The 19,521-nt window shown below is 38.9% G+C and overlaps 1 protein-coding gene across 2 annotated transcripts in view; it reads right to left on the bottom strand.

Moving 5' to 3' along the window:
- Positions 1-19,521, bottom strand: part of large1 (LARGE xylosyl- and glucuronyltransferase 1) — a 174,541-nt gene that overhangs the window by 102,622 nt on the left and 52,398 nt on the right. For both annotated transcript variants that reach the window (XR_004655415.1, XM_034863182.1), the window contains exons 3-4: positions 6,472-6,770; positions 4,675-4,757 (exon numbers count right to left, since the gene is read on the bottom strand). Coding sequence is in view for 1 of the 2 variants with exons in the window: in XM_034863182.1 (XP_034719073.1) it covers positions 4,675-4,757; positions 6,472-6,770 (382 nt within the window). In the remaining variant the exon portion in view is untranslated. The remainder of the gene's footprint in view (positions 1-4,674; positions 4,758-6,471; positions 6,771-19,521) is intronic.

The following is a 19,521-nucleotide window of genomic DNA, read 5'->3' as shown; positions in this document are numbered from 1 at the left end:
GACTTTGCATTTTTAATTTGGAACTTAGGAATGCAAGGAGGTCCGTCTTCTGTGACATTATCTCTAGAAACAATAATTCACGTGCTTTGTTTACTGTCGATAGGTTAACAAACCCTCCAGTACCAGTAGCATCTGAACTGTTATCTACCAAGGCCTGCAAGGACTTTGCCTCCTTCTTCAAAGACAAAATTCACAAGATTAGACAAACCAAAGTGCCTCCATTTTAAGTACAGGATATGTGTTGTCACAGTTTTCAGGCAAAACTAGTTCCAATATGATAGAATTTCATACGATCAACAATAAAAACCTGGAGGACATTATACAACATCTGAAAACCTCCTCCTGTTGCCTTGATATTCTACAAACGGGAGTTTTCAAAAATGTTTCAAATTGTTTGGCCTCTAATCTTTTACAGATTGTAAACACATCTCTTCTTTCAGGCATCTTTCCACAGGCCCTGAAAACTGCAGTAATCAAACCACTCTGAAAAAAGAACAATCTAGACACGTCACTAATGAGCAACTATAGACCGATATCAATCCTTCCGTTTTTAAGTAAAATCATTGAAAAAGCGTTTTTTCAACAACTCAACCATTTCTTGTCACTAAGCAACAGTTTTGATAACTTTCAGTCGGGTTTCCAACCACACTACATTACTGAGACGGCTCTTGTCAAAGTCTTTAATGGCATCCATCTTAACACAGATAGTGGCAAAATGTCAGTCTTAGTATTACTTGATCTCGACCATGACATATTACTAGACCGATTGGAAAACTGGGTTGGCCTTTCTGGCTCAGTACTAAACAGGTTTGAATCATACTTACAGAATAGTGATTACTTTGTATCAATAGGTAATTACACATCTGAGCATACAAATATGACCTGTGGAGTTCCCAAAGGCTCCATTCTGGGGCCTCTTCTGTTTAACATCTACATGCTTCCACTGGCCCAGATTATGGAAAACAACAAAATAAGTTACCATAATTATGCGGACAACACACAAATTTACATAACCTTATCGCCAGGGTCCAATACAAAATCTAAGTGCATTGAACATTTTAACAGCTGAATGTGATGGAACTTTCTAAAATTAAATGAAGGAAAAACTGAGGTGGTTGTTTTTGGAGAAAAAGAGGAGCGATTAAAAGTCTGCGCTTATGGAGGACCAGGTCTACCATATTTAAGAATAAATACAGAAATAAATAAATGCTCAATAAATAAATAGGCATACAATTAATTGCCCCAAAAATACAATGAACAACTAAATGTAGGTAGAAATTAAATTATACAGTGAGACATAAATGTATATATCTCTTTTAATTAGCTTCTTTATATATTTACCTTTATATATTTACCTGTTTCAGTTAGCGGCACACATGGACACAGAGGTCGACAATGTAGTTTTTCAGAATCTGGAGGAAGCGGCCTATCTTCTTAACTCGGTTGCTAACGTTAACCACACCAGGGATAGCTGGTCGCCCTGCTTATATGCTGCCTGTGGACGTCGTGGAAGGACTTCTACATGCGGGTTTGCCTGTTGGTGCCATTGCAAGGCTTTTTGGAGTCAGCGAAACAACAGTCAGTGTACCATTACATGTGATGACAATAGAACCAGTGTGTGTAACGTTACCAATTCACAAGAATGACACAGGAGAAAGGCAAACCCTTGCTAGCTTTTGTTAATTTACAAAGTTATGGAACTAATCAAGAATGCATAGAAAGCCGTTACCTATACCCTGCCTACCTTAACACGTAGTATCTGCTGCGCGCGGCCGCACGTAAGTGAGAGTTGACAACAAACAGCGGCAGCTGCTCCGCCATTCATCATAAACTTTGGCTTTAAAACTTCATACAACAAGACCCAAACAAAGAAGCGCTGAACGCAAAATAGGTCAGTAACCTGTGGTGAGTAAACATGTTCAGCTCAGCATTGGCCATCTAAAGTTAGCTTGATTCTTGCTTCAGCTACGACCTTCGGGAGGTTTACTCTGACTGTCGTTCGTTATGAGAAGATGAATATATAAAGAAATGTAAATGTGACAGGCAGAGATAAATACCAGGGGTGAAAATAAATAGGGTAGAAATGCAAAGGAAGAATAAAACAGACCAAAAAATGAAACACACACAGAAATAAATACATTTAAAAAATAGGTAATTACTAAATAAAGTTGAAGATTATAACGGACAATAAATAAATAAGGTAATTATTACAAAGGTAAATATATAAAGAAGCTAATTAAAAGAGATATATACATTTATGTCTCACTGTATAATTTAATTTCTACCTACATATATTTGTTCATTGTATTTTTTGGGGCTATTAATTTTATGCCTATTTATTTATTTCTGTATTTATTCTTAAATATGGTAGACCTGGTCCTCCATATGCGCTCAGCTTTGAACAACAATGTTAAAGACAAAGCCAGAAATCTTGGTGTAGTCATGGACTCTGACCTGAATTTTAACGGCCACATTAAGACAATTACAAGGTCAGCCTATTATCACCTTAATAATATATAAAGGGTTAAAGGACTTATGTGTCAGCAGGATTTGGAAAAACTTGTCCATGCTTTTATCTTCAGTAGACTTGACTACAGGCCTCCATAAAAAAATCAACCTGACAGCTGCCGCTGATTCAGAACGCTGCCGCTCGATTGCTCACCCAGACCAAGAGAGTGGATCACATCATTCCAGTTCTGCTACTACACTTTGAACCCCCCCCCCCAAACTCCCAGAAAACTGAAGATCCGCTGCTACTCTCAGTTCTTTTAAATCAAGGCTGAAGACCTTTCTTTTTGATGTTGCCTTTTTTTTTTTAAATGAGGTTCGTTTCTTTAATGTTTAATTTTGTATATTGCACTGTAACTTTTATTCCTGTGTTTTATCGGTTTTCATTTTTTTTATTTTTAACAGTTTATTCTTGCGTTTTATCTGTTTTTATTTTTTAATTGTTTTTTTAACTGTTTTTGTGTAAAGCACTTTGAATTGCCCTGTTGCTGAAATGTGCTATACAAATAAAACTGCCTTTCCTTGCCTTGCCTTAAGAGAGAGAGATAAATAGATATTTATTGATCCCAAAAAATTTGAAATTACGGTGTTACAGCAGCACATAGGAAAACAAATATACATACAATATACATTAAATAATAATAATAAAATATAAGAATATAAGAACAAATATTTAAATATATACAGGATGGGAAAGCAAAATGTGCAACTGCTTAAGTAATATGCTAAATGTATGTAAATGAACCAATTGTGCAGGTTGCCCTTATTGCAATATTGTGGTGTCTAAAAGTCTCATGTAGCACCCAGTGATGACTTGTTAAAGAGTTTTATTGCCTATGGTAGGAAGGATTTCCTGTAGCGGTCTGTGCAGCATTTAAACTGTCGGAGCCTCTTGGAGATGCTGCTCCTCTGTTGGACCAATGTGGGGTTGAGAGGGTGGTCAGGGTTATCCATGATAACAGTTTGTTCAGTGACCTCCTCTCCACCACAGCTTCAAAAGGGATCCCAGTTTGCAGCCAATCACGGAGCCAGCCTTCCTGATCAGTTTGTTCAGTCTGTTTGTGTCGCTGGCTCCGATGCCACTCTTTCAGTTAATCAGGAAAAGGTTTAGAACATTCAGTAAAGAGGCCTCTATACATTTGGTTGATACGTGATTGTTGCCAAATTCCCAAGTTGACATATTTCAATTGTTTAATCTATGTTGTATGTACTGTATGTATACAATGTAAGATTGCCTGAATTACTGAGGTGAACCTCAAAAGACAAAGTCTATAATGTCTAATTTGTATTCAGTAAGGGTTTGTACAAATTGAGAATGTCATGGTCATAAAAATCTTGATTAAACAACTAAGTCTGATTTAGACTGATATATAATCTTGTTTTTTAACACTAAGTGCTGTAGTACATACTAGGAGGAAACTAGTTTGGAGACACTACCTTTTTTAATCATTAAATTAATAGATATTTTTGAGTCCATTCCTAAGAACCGCCGGGTGATACTAGTGACCAATCTTATTTCTCCAGGTTGGAGGACGGCTCGTTTTGATAAGAATTTGTGTGTAGCTCATTGTGAACCTTACTACGTTAGGAAAGTCATTTGTGATTTAATATAATAGTAACTGATCCCAGAATTTTGAATCTGTGAATATCTTTCTAATTTTACTCACATTTATAAAACCAATTATGAATCTGTGCGAACAGTTTATTAAACCAAAAGAAACAGGCCCATTATTGTGCCATTTATCCACAACCATCCCCTCATTTTGCAGCATGATAAAACACGGCCCCATGTTAGGATCTGTCTACACAATTTCCTGACATGTCACCCATAGAGTATGTTTGAGATGCTCTGAATCGGCGTATATGACAGCGTGTTCCAGGTCCTACAAATATCCAGCAACTTCACACAGCCATTGAAGAGGATTGAACCAACACTCCACAGGCCACAATCGACAACCTGACCAACTCTATGCAAAGATATGTTGCACTGCAGTGATCAGTGTCTGGTGGCTGGATACTGACTGACTGTTTTTTTTACCTTTCTTTTTTTAATTTTGGTCATTGTATACAGTATATATATTTATCATTTGTATATGAAATTCATAGGAAACTTGGACACTTGGCTGGTGTAAGAAGAATAAGAAGTCAAGAAGAGCATTGCTGTACCTGTGGAAAAGGACAGATTTAACCAGTGTCACCACGTCTCGACTGGCGTTGTAACCTGCACAAACGATCGCCACGTGGATGGTCTGTGGAGATCATGACAAGAGCAAAGGATTAGAGTAAAAGATTAGAAGGAATAGATTGAAGCCAAAAAGGTTAGAAAAATATAAACACATTCTACATGTCAAGATCACAACATATTTATTCAGATTTTCTGAGTAGAAATAACCAAAAGAAAAATAATTTGTATATATAAAGTTTTGTTTTACTCAGCACAGAGAATATTATTTGGAGCAAATCATACAGTGGAACATTCATTACCTTACATCAAAGTATCATGGGAAGAATTCTGATCAACCATATGGTAAATAGTAGGAATTTTTTGTTAAAACAAACAATTGGAATTGGTGTTTGCAGCAGAAAGCTATGCTTCTGTCTTTCATGTCATTATGAAATCTTGAGGTGACACTATCATGTTAAGTGCCATCCGGTGCCAAACCGTGTGAAACCTTTCTATTGCAGATGGAACGCCTCTACACTCTGCTCATAAAAATGAGCAGAGTGTAGAGGCGCGGCAGCCAATTTTTTCCAGTTCTGATTTGGGCCACTTCAAATCTGTTACAGGTTGGATATTTAAAAAATGCTACCTGTCGGATCCGAATTCATGCAACTCTGATGTCACTCTAGAGGGAAGATCATCACAATTCTGCACCAAGAACAGCAAAGCGTCAGGAACAGCATCCAGGCTTTGATGCGATCAACATTTTTACCATAGATGTAAAAGACAAGTCTATATATCAGCGAATAAATGTTTTTGAGGTACATCAACTTACCAGTCCGAACACTTGAATAGTCCTCATTTACATCATTATCTTTTAAAAGTTAAAACATGCAATAATTGCAGAATCCAGATCTATTTAAGTAGGCATAATGACCGCAAATAATTAACGAACATAATGACTGTTAGGAGACCCACAGGACTGGGCCCAGGTGAGCTCTGCTACTGCAGGCTCATACGACGGTTCTCACGAGTTCCTGTAGTTGTAATAATGGATGTATGCCTGTAATTCATAATTTGTATTATCTTATAAAACTTGTGGGACTTGAATCTGATGCGGGTCACATAAAAAAACAAAAACATAATGTGAATAGTCAGTCAAAAAAATCCAAAAATGAGCATAAAGGCCTACAGTAGCCCAATAGAGACATAGCCTAATACAGAATAATATCGCGATTAGATTATTAGAACAACTTGTTCTGTCGTGCTGTGAGGTATTATTAGTGTGTGGATCCCAGCATGACTATGTTAAAGCGCTTACATTACCCAGTCTTCTGACAGTGAGCCTTATCTCAACGGCAAACCAACACCATCACTGCTGAGGATTGGGCTAATAGGAGGCTAAAGCCAAGCTATAATTTGGACTCACAATGTGCTAATTTTACCCTGGTTCTTTGAAGAATTCTGCAAGGTCACATGCATTACTGTACATAAAAGGTTTTGAGTGGAGTGTAATGGCTGGTACTTCTTTTTCAAATACCTAGGCTCCTAGCAAGCTTTGTGCGGTGTGTGTATGATGGGCTTATGGTGTCATTTATACATTTAGTTTATTTAGTTTATGGTCCATTTTGTTATTATTTTGTATGGTTTAGAATAATGTGGTTACTGTGTCATGTTTTTTTGATTTTTGTCTGGATGGGTGGTGATGACAGTATGTTCATGTTGAAAATGGATTGTTTTGTTTGTTGTGTTAAAGTAAAAATAAAAACCTACAAATTGTTAAAAAAAACAACATATCTCACCTCACACTTATCCACCACTGGTAGCTGCACACATTCTGAGCTGTTTCCCACTGAAGCAGCTTTCTGGCCCTCATTGTCACCTGTGCCTTCCTCTGAATGGGTTCGGCTTTGGTTGCCACGGTGACCGGCGCTTGGAAGGTGTGCAGACAGGCTCCTGGGTGGCCGGCTAAGCTCACGGCGCAGTGCCCGGTTCTCTTCCTCCACTGCCCGGACTCGCAGCTCTAAGGCCTGCCTCTCGCTAGCTCTGCCCAGTGGCGTTGATGATTGAACTTCCAATGGAGACAGGGGGAGGGGCTTCACTGTGGGGCCGGAAGAGAAAAAAACTGATTTAACATGAGGACGTTTTAAATATATTTATTGGTGTAGATTTTTTTTCTAGGAATTTAAACAAGAATCTCACTTAATCACATTAATGCTAACAGATATCCTGTGAATCTGGGGCCTGTTACACAAAAGTAGAATAAAGATATCCCAGATAGCTGGGATAATTGCACATTCACGGCTTTCTCAAATAGACCACGGTATCGATCACAGATTTACTGAAGAAGAACTGAGAAGACGCATGCGCCATATGTTTCACCCAATGAGCAGCAGATTCTGATGGAAAGTAACGAGGAGGGGGAGAATATAATACGCAAAAAGGGAAATACGGCTCTTGTCAAACAGAGAAAAAGCCCAACAGACTATAGCGGACCGACTGAATGTGTAAGGATGTAAAAATATCTACTTAGCCTACTAGTCAATCAACAATTTGACAAAATTGTAAGCTACACTGTGTTGTAATTGCTTTAAAAATGCTAGTTTCATGTTTCTGTTTTTATGTGATAAATGTGCTGGTTTTACTGTGAAGTGTCTTTGAGTAGCCTACCATGCAAAGCACTATATAAATAAAATGTATTATTATTTAGCCTTTGCCTTAAAAGTGAGCAGAGGAAATTAATCTTCCTCGGGAAATGGACCCTAAGGACTCTAGGCTTAATTTCAAACCCTTATTCACAACGCGAGAACATGTTTTACAACCCTATGCACAAATCTCTATAAGCTATATCTAATTCTTTGTAAAATTTATGTTCATACAGAACAATCAGAAAGGGACAACAACTAGAAAAATAAGTGACACTGACGCGACCCGCAGGTCTGCCGGCAGGCAGCAGCCACCGGTCAGAGGCCGCACGCCAGGCAGCCTCAAAACAGTACCGTCCAACCGGGAAAAGTCCCACTCCGCATCTGGTTGCCAGTGCAACCATTTTTAACCATCTAAACAGCTGTAGTAGGGTTTAAATCAAACTCGCGACAACAATAGTGACAAGTAATGCATGTTAATAAAAATAAAGCAGAACACATGCAGAAGACAACGGAAAAACTGTTAAACACGTTTGTTTCGGATCAGACGACAGCTGATTTGACACACAATGATCCGGGATTAATTTTAGCCTGGCTGTTAGCCTGCTCTGGACCAGTCTAGCCGCAAAGAATAAATATCCATGGTTACTTGGCTGGGTTTAATTCAATCTGGTTTTGTGCAACCGAGTCAAAGCTAAATTCATCCAGGATAATTTAAATATGCCGGCTTAATCCCTTATCCTAGTTTCGTGCAACAGGCCCATGGTATTCTCACAAATTATTTAACACAACCAGCCATGACCCCAACACAAGACAACCTCAAAAACTGCATTGTGTTTATTAATTTAATTGTAAATATAGATTTTCTATAAGCAAGCAACATAATAATGCAATCAACATAAAGCACATTTTATTCTCATAGGGCAAATACTCACTGACAGTTTCCCTCCACTAAAAGTGCTGTTTTTGTTACTGACAGGTTCATTATGGACAGGATTCCTACAGAGATACCTTTTGTTTTAACCAGAAACACCTCCAAAAACCCTACCCCCATTTAAATAAAAGTACATTTAACGTCTATACAGCCAAATTATTTCCACATGTAAACTGATTTATTTTTTAACCAATTCAGAGTGAGGATTGTTCAATAAGTGGAAAGACAAACCAAGACGGCTTTTTTATAGTTTTATTGAGTTTCTGTCAACTGAATGTAGATATATTTTATATTTTACGATGATAAAATTTGTGTTTTTGGTGAGTTTAGCAAAGGACAATTTAGGGATGTTTCATCTTAAACAAAAAAAATCTAACTCTTTAACAAAAAGGTTGATCTTAATATAGGGATCCTTTCCATAATGTTACAGAACAATTATATGAACATCCCAGATGTTTAATATTTCTAAAAATGTTCTTATAAGGTTACATGTTAAACTAAGACGTAACATTTGAACTGCAACATTCAAAGGATGTTTGAGGAAGTTTTCAGGTCCACAGATTATGTTACATGATAACAAAGGAAGACCATTCTCAAAGAAAACTTCAGAAAAAGATGGAGTTAGACAAAAAAAAGGTGAAAAAAAGGGTTAGATTTCAGAAGTTTATTTTTTAAATAAGAATAAAGCTTTTGATGGATACTCTTTGACGTTGTTATATTTCGGTGTGCCTTTGTTGGGTGTTGAGGAACGTGATTCGTCAACCCCTGGTGTGGATTACAACATTACAGCTTTGTTGCTGCACACAATAGTCTTCACTTGGAATTTGTCGTAAGTCAGGTAAATAGTTACTGCAGGTTCCACCAAGTCAAATTTAAGACTTTTAACAACATTTTTAAGACCATTATGAATGAAATTCAAGACCTTTATTGCAACATCAAACAAGCCAAACATCGCTAAACTTGCAATTCCCCATCTGTTTTATGTAATCCGAAATTTAAAGTATGTGTGTATATAATATAAAATATAAAAAAGGAGCACAAAATGACTGTTGGTGACATTAAACAATGGCTTGTTTATTGTTAAGTCAAAATTAAAAGATTAATTGATTAATAATGTCATAACAATAACTCATTTCACCAGTAAATTGTTGCTAAATGACAAAAACAAGTACCAGATGGGAAAAGGGTATTTTACAATAATTTACGTCTGTTTGTTTTCCAACAATGGCAGCTGCTTGCAGACTATTATGTCCCGGTGTTGGAATCCTTTACAGGGAAATACAGTCCCACTTTACACCGCTTAACACAACTTCCAAGCATTTTACCATTGAGTTTAATCCAGCTACTAGTTAATGGTAAGGAAACGTCCCTTACGGTGATGTTTCTGAAAAAAAAAAAAAAAAGAGTTAGGAACCAAAAGGAGGCACCAAAATTGTCGAAACCGGTGACCATTGGCACCACGATTTGTTACCCAACCCTATACACGCTGTACAGTGTCAAATTTTCATTTTCTATAACCAGTAAAGCATTGTGAAATTAGCAACATAGCTAACTATCCAGCGTCTACATGATTTAAATTTAACTATTTATTGCTTCAACCAAACACTTTTGACGCAGCGTAGGAAAGGACGTTGCTATTCGCAGTGCAACTATATACAGTGAGGAAAATAAGTATTTGAACACCCTGCTATTTTGCCAGTTCTCCCACTTAGAAATCATGGAGGGGTCTGAAATTGTCATTGTAGGTGCATGTCCACTGTGAGAGACATAATTTAAAAAAAAAATCACAATGTATGATTTTTTAACTATTTATTTGTATGATACAGCTGCAAATAAGTATTTGAACACCTGAGCAAATCAATGTTAATATTTGGTACAGTAGCCTTTGTTTGCAATTACTGAGGTCAAACGTTTCCTGTAGATTTTCACCAGGTTTACATACACTGCAGAAGGGATTTTGGCCCACTCCTCCAAACAGATCTTCTCTAGATGAGTCAGGTTTCCGGAATATTGCTAAGAAACACGGAGTTTGAGCTCCCTCCAAAGATTCTCTTCTGGGTTTAGGTCTGGAGACTGGCTAGGCCACGCCAGAACCTTGATATGCTTCTTACAGAGCCACTCTTTGGTTATCCTGGCTTCGGGTCATTGTCATTTTGGAAGACCCAGCCTCGACCCATCTTCAATGCTCTAACTGCGGGAAGGAGGGTGTTACACAAAATCTCGCAATACATGGCCCCGGTCATCTTCTCCTAAATACAGTGCAGTCGCCCTGTCCCATGTGCAGAAAAACACTCCCAAAGCATGATGCTACCACCCCCATGCTTCACAGTAGGGATTGTGTTCTTGGGATGGTACTCATCATTCTTCTTCCTCCAAACACGGTTAGTGGAATAATTAACAAAAAGTTCTATTTTGGTCTCATCTGACCACATGACTTTCTCCCATGACTCCTCTGGATCATCCAAATGGTAATTGGAAAACTTAAGACGGGCCTTTAAGTGTGCTGGTTTAAGCGGTGGAACCTTCTGTGCCATGCATCATTTCAAACCAAGACGTCTAAGTGTATTACCAACAGAAAACCTTGGAAAAGGTGGTCCCAGCTTTTTTCAGGTCATTGACCAGCTCCTCCCGTGTAGTTCTGGGCTGATTTCTCACCTTTCTTAGGATCATTGAGACCCCACGAGGTGAGATCTTGCATGGAGCCCCAGTACGAGGGAGATTGACAGTCATGTTTAGCTTTTTCCATTTTCTAATTATTGCTCCAACAGTGGTCCTTTTTTCACCAAGCTGCTTGGAAATTTCTCCGTAGCCCTTTCCAGCCTTGTGGAGGTGTACAATTTTGTCTCTAGTGTCTTTGGACAGCTCTTTGGTCTTGGCCATGTTAGTAGTTCTTACTGATTGTATGGGCTGAACAGGTGTCTTTATACAGCTAACGACCTCAAACAGGTGCATCTAATATAGGATAATAAATGGAGTGGAGGTGGACATTTTGAAGGCAGACTAACAAGTCTTTGAGGGTCAGAATTGTAGCTGATAGACAGGTGTTCAAATACTTACTTGCAGCTGTGTCATACAAATAAATAGTTAAAAAATCATACATTGTGATTTCTGGATTATTTTTTTAGAATATGTCTCTCACAGTGGACATGCACCTACGATGACAATGTCAGACCCCTCCATGATTTCTAAGTGGGAGAACTTGCATAATAGCAGGGTGTTCAAATACTTATTTTCCTCACACGCACGCACGCACGTGCACGCGCACACACACACACACACACACACACACACACACACACACACAGGACACTACTTTTTTTGTTATCAACTAGTGTTTGAGCAACAGTCATCAAGACAATTGTGATTATTAAAATCTTAAAAAAATATTAAAGAAATGCAAACAACCCAGAGTACCTTGAAAAGCAGTCTATAAAAAGAATGTATTGTTATTATTATCATTATTATTATAATATCATTATTACTATTATTAACCAAATTTTAGAGCCAGCAAATGGCCAGAGAACACTACAAACATAACAAGTAGTTCAGTGTAGGGCTGCACAATTAATCAAATTGTTATCACAATCACGATTTTGGCTTCCCACAATCAAATTTGCGTGATCAAGCATCGTATTTTTTTTTAACTGCGTCATTTCATAGAATGCTGAGTTTTTTTTTGCAAAGCCAATCTACTGCTCCGTAAACCACTGTCATGAGCCAGTCAGAGTTGTTCCTTGCAGTGCGCAGCTTAGTTTCTAGATTGAGACAGTCACAGAGGACTGAGTAACGTGAGGAAAATTCAACAGATAGCAGTTAGTCATGCGGCGGTCTCAAAGTTTACCAGTGAATCAGTAAACGCAACATTTTGTCCCGTCTGTGTTGTTTTTCAGACAACAGCAGTGACCAGGGCTAGTCGGTGCTAGTTAGCATCTGTTAGCTCATAGGGCTCTAGGGCGCGAGTAATATTTTTCCTTTAAGTCGCATCCGCTGCTTCTCCACAAACAAAGCAATGTTGCTTATATCGATATTTAATTTTGCTTTACATGACCCATTTCTTCTGTAAAGCCTGTGTTTGGATCTCTCCTCTTACTCTCCGTGCAGCCCCGCCTCCATTTACTCTCACAGGCTCCCCCGCAAAAAAAAACAGCGCGATGACAGCGCCGGTGTCACGCTTCTAACATTTGTCCACAGTTTTAATTGTTATTAACACAGCTGTATATTGTTAAGCATGAGAGGCAAACCTGTATTTTTAACTACTTCAACTAACTTCAGTTTGTAGAGTAACAGCGTGTGAGACGGAGCGTGCTGGACTCATTCATAATGAGTCAATCATCTCTCTGTGAGTACGTCCATCGCACTCCCCCTAGCTCTTCAGTTATTGTTAAAAACATACTTTAAAAAAAGGTACATCCTAGGCTATTTATTTCAGATAATTTTCATTTACATGTGTTGCAGCTGTATGTATGTACAACATACAACTTCAACATAAGAGGATTGAGCACAATATGGATGTTGGTGAGTTATAAATAGCCTTAGTGACTATGAAATTTGTTTTGGTTAAAATCAACAAATAATCGTGATTATAATTGTGGTCACAATATTGATTAAAATAATCAATATTGAATAATCAATTATCATTTTGGCTATAATCATGCAGCCGTAGTTCCGTGAGAGCATGAACAGCTTTGTAAATAGTGCAGCATACAGGGTTCTTACTTAGATTTTCTGTATCACCAATTTGCGCTACTGTAATTGCACTGCTCCGTTCCGTCTGTTATCCTCTTTTGAGAGAAGATAAATCTCTCTCTCTCTCTCTCTCTCTCTCTCTCTCTCTCTCTCTCTCTCTCTCTCTCTCTCTCTCTCTCTCTCTCTCTCTCTCTCTCTCTCTCTCTCTCTCTCTCTCTCTCTCTCTCTCTCTCTCTCTCTCTCTCTTTAGGACATCTTACAAACCACAGCCTCCAAAGGGGAGGGAGGCCTTGGTTGAACATCATTTAAGAATACTGTAATCACAATCACAATCTATCTGGGGAAAACAGACAGCCTTGGAGAACTCACATATTGTAGTATGGCAGGGACCCAGAGGCAATGTAACTCAAATTACATCATTGAACAATGTTGGGAAATAGATGGATTTCCAGTATGATACCATCTTTCACATCAGCCAACAACCAGTGGCTTTCACCCATCTGGGAGCGTTCTTGGTCACCTTTTAAAACAAGCTGTCAAATAAACCCTATACTGAACAGGTAGACAGAGAAAATGCCAATACCATTCCAGCAAATGTATATGTTGTCATTTTCTCAGTTTTTTTTGTGTAAAGATCGCTAAATGCTGCCTGGAATGAATCAAACTCATGTTGCAAACATTCTCATCAGTCTTGGTTTGTTGTCTAACCAAGTGTGTTAATGAATTGACACATTTTGTTTTGCTTCAGATGTATTGTCCCCGGTGACCAAAATTTAAAGGCAGTCACTATAAACATTAGTCCTTCCAACCATAGAGGGCCACTAACCCTCTCCCGCACAACCAAAGCACCTTCTGGCCTACATTTCCTTTAAGATGTAATTCAGTTGCAGAGTGGATTTGCCTTTTAAGCAGCCAAGCCAAATCATTGGCTTTTAAGTATTTGTCATGATGTTTTTCATTTACAAGCAAACAAGAGCTTCAGTAAAAACATCGATCACATTTTCCCAAAATATATAGCATTGTAAATGACATCTAAGAGAAAACCACCAGCACGTTATTTGTTTAATTATTTTTGACTCTTTTTCTGTGTGCCGATCTGAAGGCCACCTTCTGCTTTATGTTGAATCATGCACCAGGTAAAGAAGCCGATGTGATAACACTTCACTAGAATTGTACCTCGTACGATTTCATGTGACAAATAAATAACTGATTGATTGATTGAGTAGAAAGTATTGGAACCATCAGGATCCTCCTCCCCCCATCATACACATGTTTATTCTTTATAATCACCGTTTCATGCAACATTAAAGGAACTGACAGATTACATTTCACTGAAAAAATAAAATATTTGATATGATTTAATCTGCCAAATAATTCATCAATTTATTCAAATCACTTTGCTGTTTTGGATCACTGGTAAGCTGCAATAAATACAATTCAACACTTTCTTAACATATTTTGGGAATTGGTAAAGATACAGACTCAATTATTGGCAATTTATCAAAGATGTTCTATGAATATTAAGTTATGAATATTTGTATTGATAACTTTACCAAATTGACAAACAATCAAAACAGGGCACCACGTTGGCATCAGGGACCAAAAACTGAACTGAACTGGGGGGGTGCTAAGTTTGCGGGCTGCGCCAGGTAAAGCTCATTGGCTAATCATCCCCAGCAGTACTTAAGGCCGGGTCTGTGATCCACTTGTTGCCAGATTGTACAGTCTACTAGCGTGGTATTGTTGTCGATCCAGGCTAGAGTGCGGATCGGGCCGGATTTTTCTGTCCGAGCCCGGCCCGCGTCCGACAGAGCAGTAACCGAAACCGACCCGAGCCCGACAGGCATTAAGATATTTATGTCCGAGCCCGACCCGAGCCCGACACAGTTAAAATCGCATTTGTTTCTCATACTAATGACACATGTAGCCCTACGTTTGTTTGTGTGGAAAGCCCGCTTTTATTAAGCAAGTGTAGGAAGGCATTCGGAAATGTCAACAGATGAATGTGCTGTATTTAGAGCGCATCAATGCACACGGGGCAACAAGCGCCATTACCTACATAATAAGCTGTTTTAAATTCAAAATGTTCAATGCCTTATCGCGCTGATGTGACCGAGCCCGACCCAAACCCGAGCATCCTTTCTAAAAATCTGTTCGAACCCGGCCCGGCCCTTCGTGTACCGTCGGGTCCCGTCGGGCTCGGGTCGGGTATCCATCCTCTAATCCAGGCTCCCTGTGTAATTCTGTTTCCTGGTGTTCTAGCTTGTGTGGCTAATGTTATCTGTGTTTTCTCCTGCTGCAGTCTGCCTTGCTAGCTTGTGTTAATGCTTCCAGTTACCTCTGCTTGCCTGCCTCACTATTGGATCCCCTAGATACAACACCACCCTACCCCTTGCACTATTGCTGTATTTATATATATTTTTATCTTTATTTAATAACTTGAACGTATTGGCTGTGTGTCACGTCTGCTTTTGGGTCCAACCTCTAGTGCTGTCCCATAACACCTCAAGTTCAGTGAATGTCATGTAGTCTTCTGTAGGCTATAATTACCATTCATCCTTGGGTTTTATTCAACTTTTTGATGTAATGCACTTCATAATTTATAGCCAATGTTTTGTGTAGTCTATTTAAAAGATTAGCATATGTTATATTACATTTTGTATGACATAGTAGCCTACTTTAGTGATACATGCAGAGGAAATTACATTTTGGGGCAAAAAACACAACACAATGTAGGATATTCATTTAACACAGACCCCTCCTTAAATAGAACGTTTCCTTTATTGTCTCTTTGTTCATTAAACAAGTTGGAGGTGTATTTTGAAAACCTTTCAAGGAAGTATAACCGTTTACTACGGCTGACTTTACTTTGTTGTGTCAGTCATCATGGTGGCATACAATGGAGCACAGCATCGGCGTAAAACAGGATTATAATATGGGCATGCGCATGACGGATCGTGCAGGCAGCACACATCTGGCAATCAACAAAGACACGCGAGCAGGCACACAGAGTGAGAGACCGAGGAACGGACAGACACACACACACATACCCACACACACCAACAAAGCACAGAGAGAGAGCGAGAGAGAGAGAGAGAGAGAGAGAGAGAGCGAGAGAGAGGGAGAGAGAGTGAGAGAGAGAGAGAGAGAGATATGCTGTAGAGTGGAGAGGAGAAGGATTGCTTTGTGACCTACTATGCCAGGCGTGCTAATGGGAACAAATCTACGCTTCACGGCGTTTGGCACCCGGTGTAAGTGTTGGATGGACCCAACATTAGATGCAATTCTGTACTAAACAGTGCCTTTTACAGCTGTTACACAGCTTTACACATGTAGCCTAATATGAAGGCTTTTACCCAGACAAAGAAAAACAGAACAAACGTATTGGAGTAAAATATTTGACACAGCCATCTCCTAAACACAAAGGGAACCAGTACTTAAAATTGAGCATTTCACTAAATGTACTTAGTTATAGATGATGACTGAATGTACCTCGTTATAGATTAACAGCTGAACTTTCATCCAGTAAACAGAGACACTTGTACCCCCTGCTGACTGATTCATGAATGGGGCCATGCTCAAAGTGCATTCATGTATGTCAGATTTAATGGCAACAGCTGTAAATCTCCATCATCTCCGTACTGCTCTTAGGGAGATATTTGCCTGGCGGAGGCAACGCTTCCATCACGCAACGGCATCTGTTCACCTTGCAGACAGCTGTGGCTTAGTGGTAGAGCGGTTGCCTGCCAATCCGAAGGTTGGTGGTTCAATCCCTATTCCTTCAGTCCCGTGTCGAAGTCTCCTTGGGCAAGACACTGAACCCAGAGGTTGCCCCCGATGCTGCGCATCGTAGTGTAAATGTGTGTGAGTGTTTATCTGATGAGCAGGTGGCACCTGGTACGGCAGCTTTGGCCACAGTGTGTGAATGGTGAATGTTTCCTGTACTATGTTAAAGCGCTTTGAGTAGTCAATAAGACTAGAAAAGTGCTATATAAATACAGCACATTTACATTGAAAGACCTCTGTACAACTTCAAAAAACAGCCACCATTTTGTCTTGAATAGCTTTAATAAACATTATTTCCTATTAACCATATAGTGTCCTAACCCTACATTGGAGCAAAATGAGATTACCACACAAAAAAGGGCCTGGCTTCATTGCCTTCTCTTGGCTGCCTCCCTGATCTTTTTCCAAGAGTTTTGTGTTTTGCATGGATTTGAAGTCTTGATGCGATGAATTGTACCATTGGGGCACACACTTTACGTTTCTCTTCAAAGGCAAACATGGTGTTACACCGGAAACAGAGGGAAACTTTTTAACCCCGCCTACTTTAACACCTTAACAAACGTGACTGCCAGGGTAAGAAAGCTAGGTTGGTTACCTCTTCACCAAACAATGATCTTTTCCTAAACTTAAAGCCGTTTAGTTGCCTAAACGTTTGGGATTTGGGAAGAAAGCCTTAGGTACTGTATGCTCCAAAAATGCTGAAAGCATAATATAGCAGACTCAAGCCCATCAAGAACCACAGATGGATATTAACCTCAATGTAACAATAGGCCACTTGGTAATACTAACTAGATGCAACAACAACAGTTCTCTTTAGGATCCTAGCAATCCCCCAACCAAAAAATGTAATCTCAAATTCCACTCTGGACAATGAAAACTAAACTTAGTGACTATTTTAGTGAATGGTCAATTTATTATTATTTTTTAATCTAGTTGAGTTTTCAGGCAGTTTGGGTAACAATTTTAACATTGAACTTTATTTACTCTTTCTAAGTTTGAAAAAATCTTGAGTTTTGTTTTCAATTCATTGTCTGACTGCTTGTGTCTCTTGACCGGTTGCAGAAAAGTACTAAATCATTAACTAAATTACCTTATTATTATTAATATTTTACCCTAGAAAAGTTTAAAGCATGAGTTTATCAAAAAGCCTTAAGTACCTCCTGTAGGGTTTGATGAGCCTTCCAGTATCTTTACATTGATGAACATCAGGAAGTGTGTGTACCCAACAGGATGTGTTTGTGTCAGGACAAATAGATTGTGTCAGCTGTCTTATAATAGTCTTGTGATGATATCCGGATGATATCATGCAGGGTCTCACCACAGCACTGCAATAAAAACTGATGACCTGTCTTGGTCAGTGACCTTGAATGTTGTTGGATGGTTAGATGACTGTAGTATGACAGCTGCTAAATCCCCTCCAAAATTATTAATTCATGCTATATTACATCAGGACACAACAGAGCTCAAGAGTAATCGTCAAATTTTTTAAACGCCTCTGGTTCCAGGAGTTTTTCCTCATTCAATTGTTCCATTGACGTTTCAAAAGTTGCTTCAAGTTGATTCAGCGCGAAAAAAAACAACATTCTCAAAACAGAATAATAGGCAAAGGTTCAAGACTGTGTCAGTAAGTAAACTTTATTTATATAGCACCTTTCACAGACCAGAAGGGTCACAAAGTGCTTTACAGTAAAAACAAATAAAACAGAAACACATAACATACTAAGCCATATCGCTAGTTAGAAGCTTGTCTAAAAAGATGTGTCTTGAGGTGTTTTATAAAAGTTTCCACAGAATCCAACACTCTCAAGGCTAAAGGGAGTGAGTTCCAGAGCCTTGGAGCCACCACAGAAAAAGCTTGATCACCTCTGGTTTTAAAAAGTGTTCTGGGGACAGTTGGAAGGTTTTGGTCTGAAGACCTCAGACAACGACCAGGAATGTGGGCGTGTAATAGATCCTGGATGTAAGCGGGAGCTTTACCATGCAAGGCTCTATAAATGGTGATCAAAATTTTAAAATGCACTCTAAAACCAACTAGAAGCCAATGAAGAGCCTTAAGCACCGGAGTAATGTGTGATCTCCTGCCATAACAATGGTAAGATATTTCCTCAAAACTACCTATTATCTTTCCAAGAGGAAGCAAATACCGACTAAACATTAGGAGGCCGAGCACAGAACCTTGGGGCACACCACAAGACAGAGGAGCAGAGTCTGATATATATGTTACTATGGACACAGCAAAACTCCTGTCTGAAAGATAGGAAATAAACCAATCCAGAGCTGATCCAGTGATGCCTGCAGTTCTTTTTATTCTATCAGTCAGAGTGCAGAGGTCAACAGTATCAAATGCTGCACTGAGATCTAGTAAGACCAGGACAGAACATTTACCCCAATTAGCAGCCATCAAAATATCATTAAAGACTTTGAGGAGAGTAGTCTCAGTTGAATGGTTTTTCCAAAAGCCAGACTGATACTTATCAAAGATATTATGAGAAACCAAAACATTATTTGGCTGGTGTGCAACAACCTTTTCTAAAACATTTGAAATTAAAGGCAATTTAGAATAAGGCCTGTAGTTCTTAAGCCAAGTTGCAACTAAATTGTTCTTTTTCAAAATAGGCTGAACAAGAGCATGCTTAAAACAGCCAGGGACCTGGCCCAGCTGAAGAGATAAATTTAAAATTGAAACCAAACATGGGCCAAGTCGGTGTATGGTTTTTAAAATCATTTTATGTGGGAACAATATCAACAGGGCTTAGGGAGGGTTTCATTGAGCCCACAAGCTTAATGATGTGGTTCAGGGA

The sequence above is a fragment of the Etheostoma cragini genome, chromosome 23 (assembly GCF_013103735.1).
Source record: "Etheostoma cragini isolate CJK2018 chromosome 23, CSU_Ecrag_1.0, whole genome shotgun sequence".
In the NCBI taxonomy this organism is placed as follows: domain Eukaryota; kingdom Metazoa; phylum Chordata; class Actinopteri; order Perciformes; family Percidae; genus Etheostoma; species Etheostoma cragini.
This window is presented reverse-complemented; position numbering and strand designations above follow the sequence as displayed.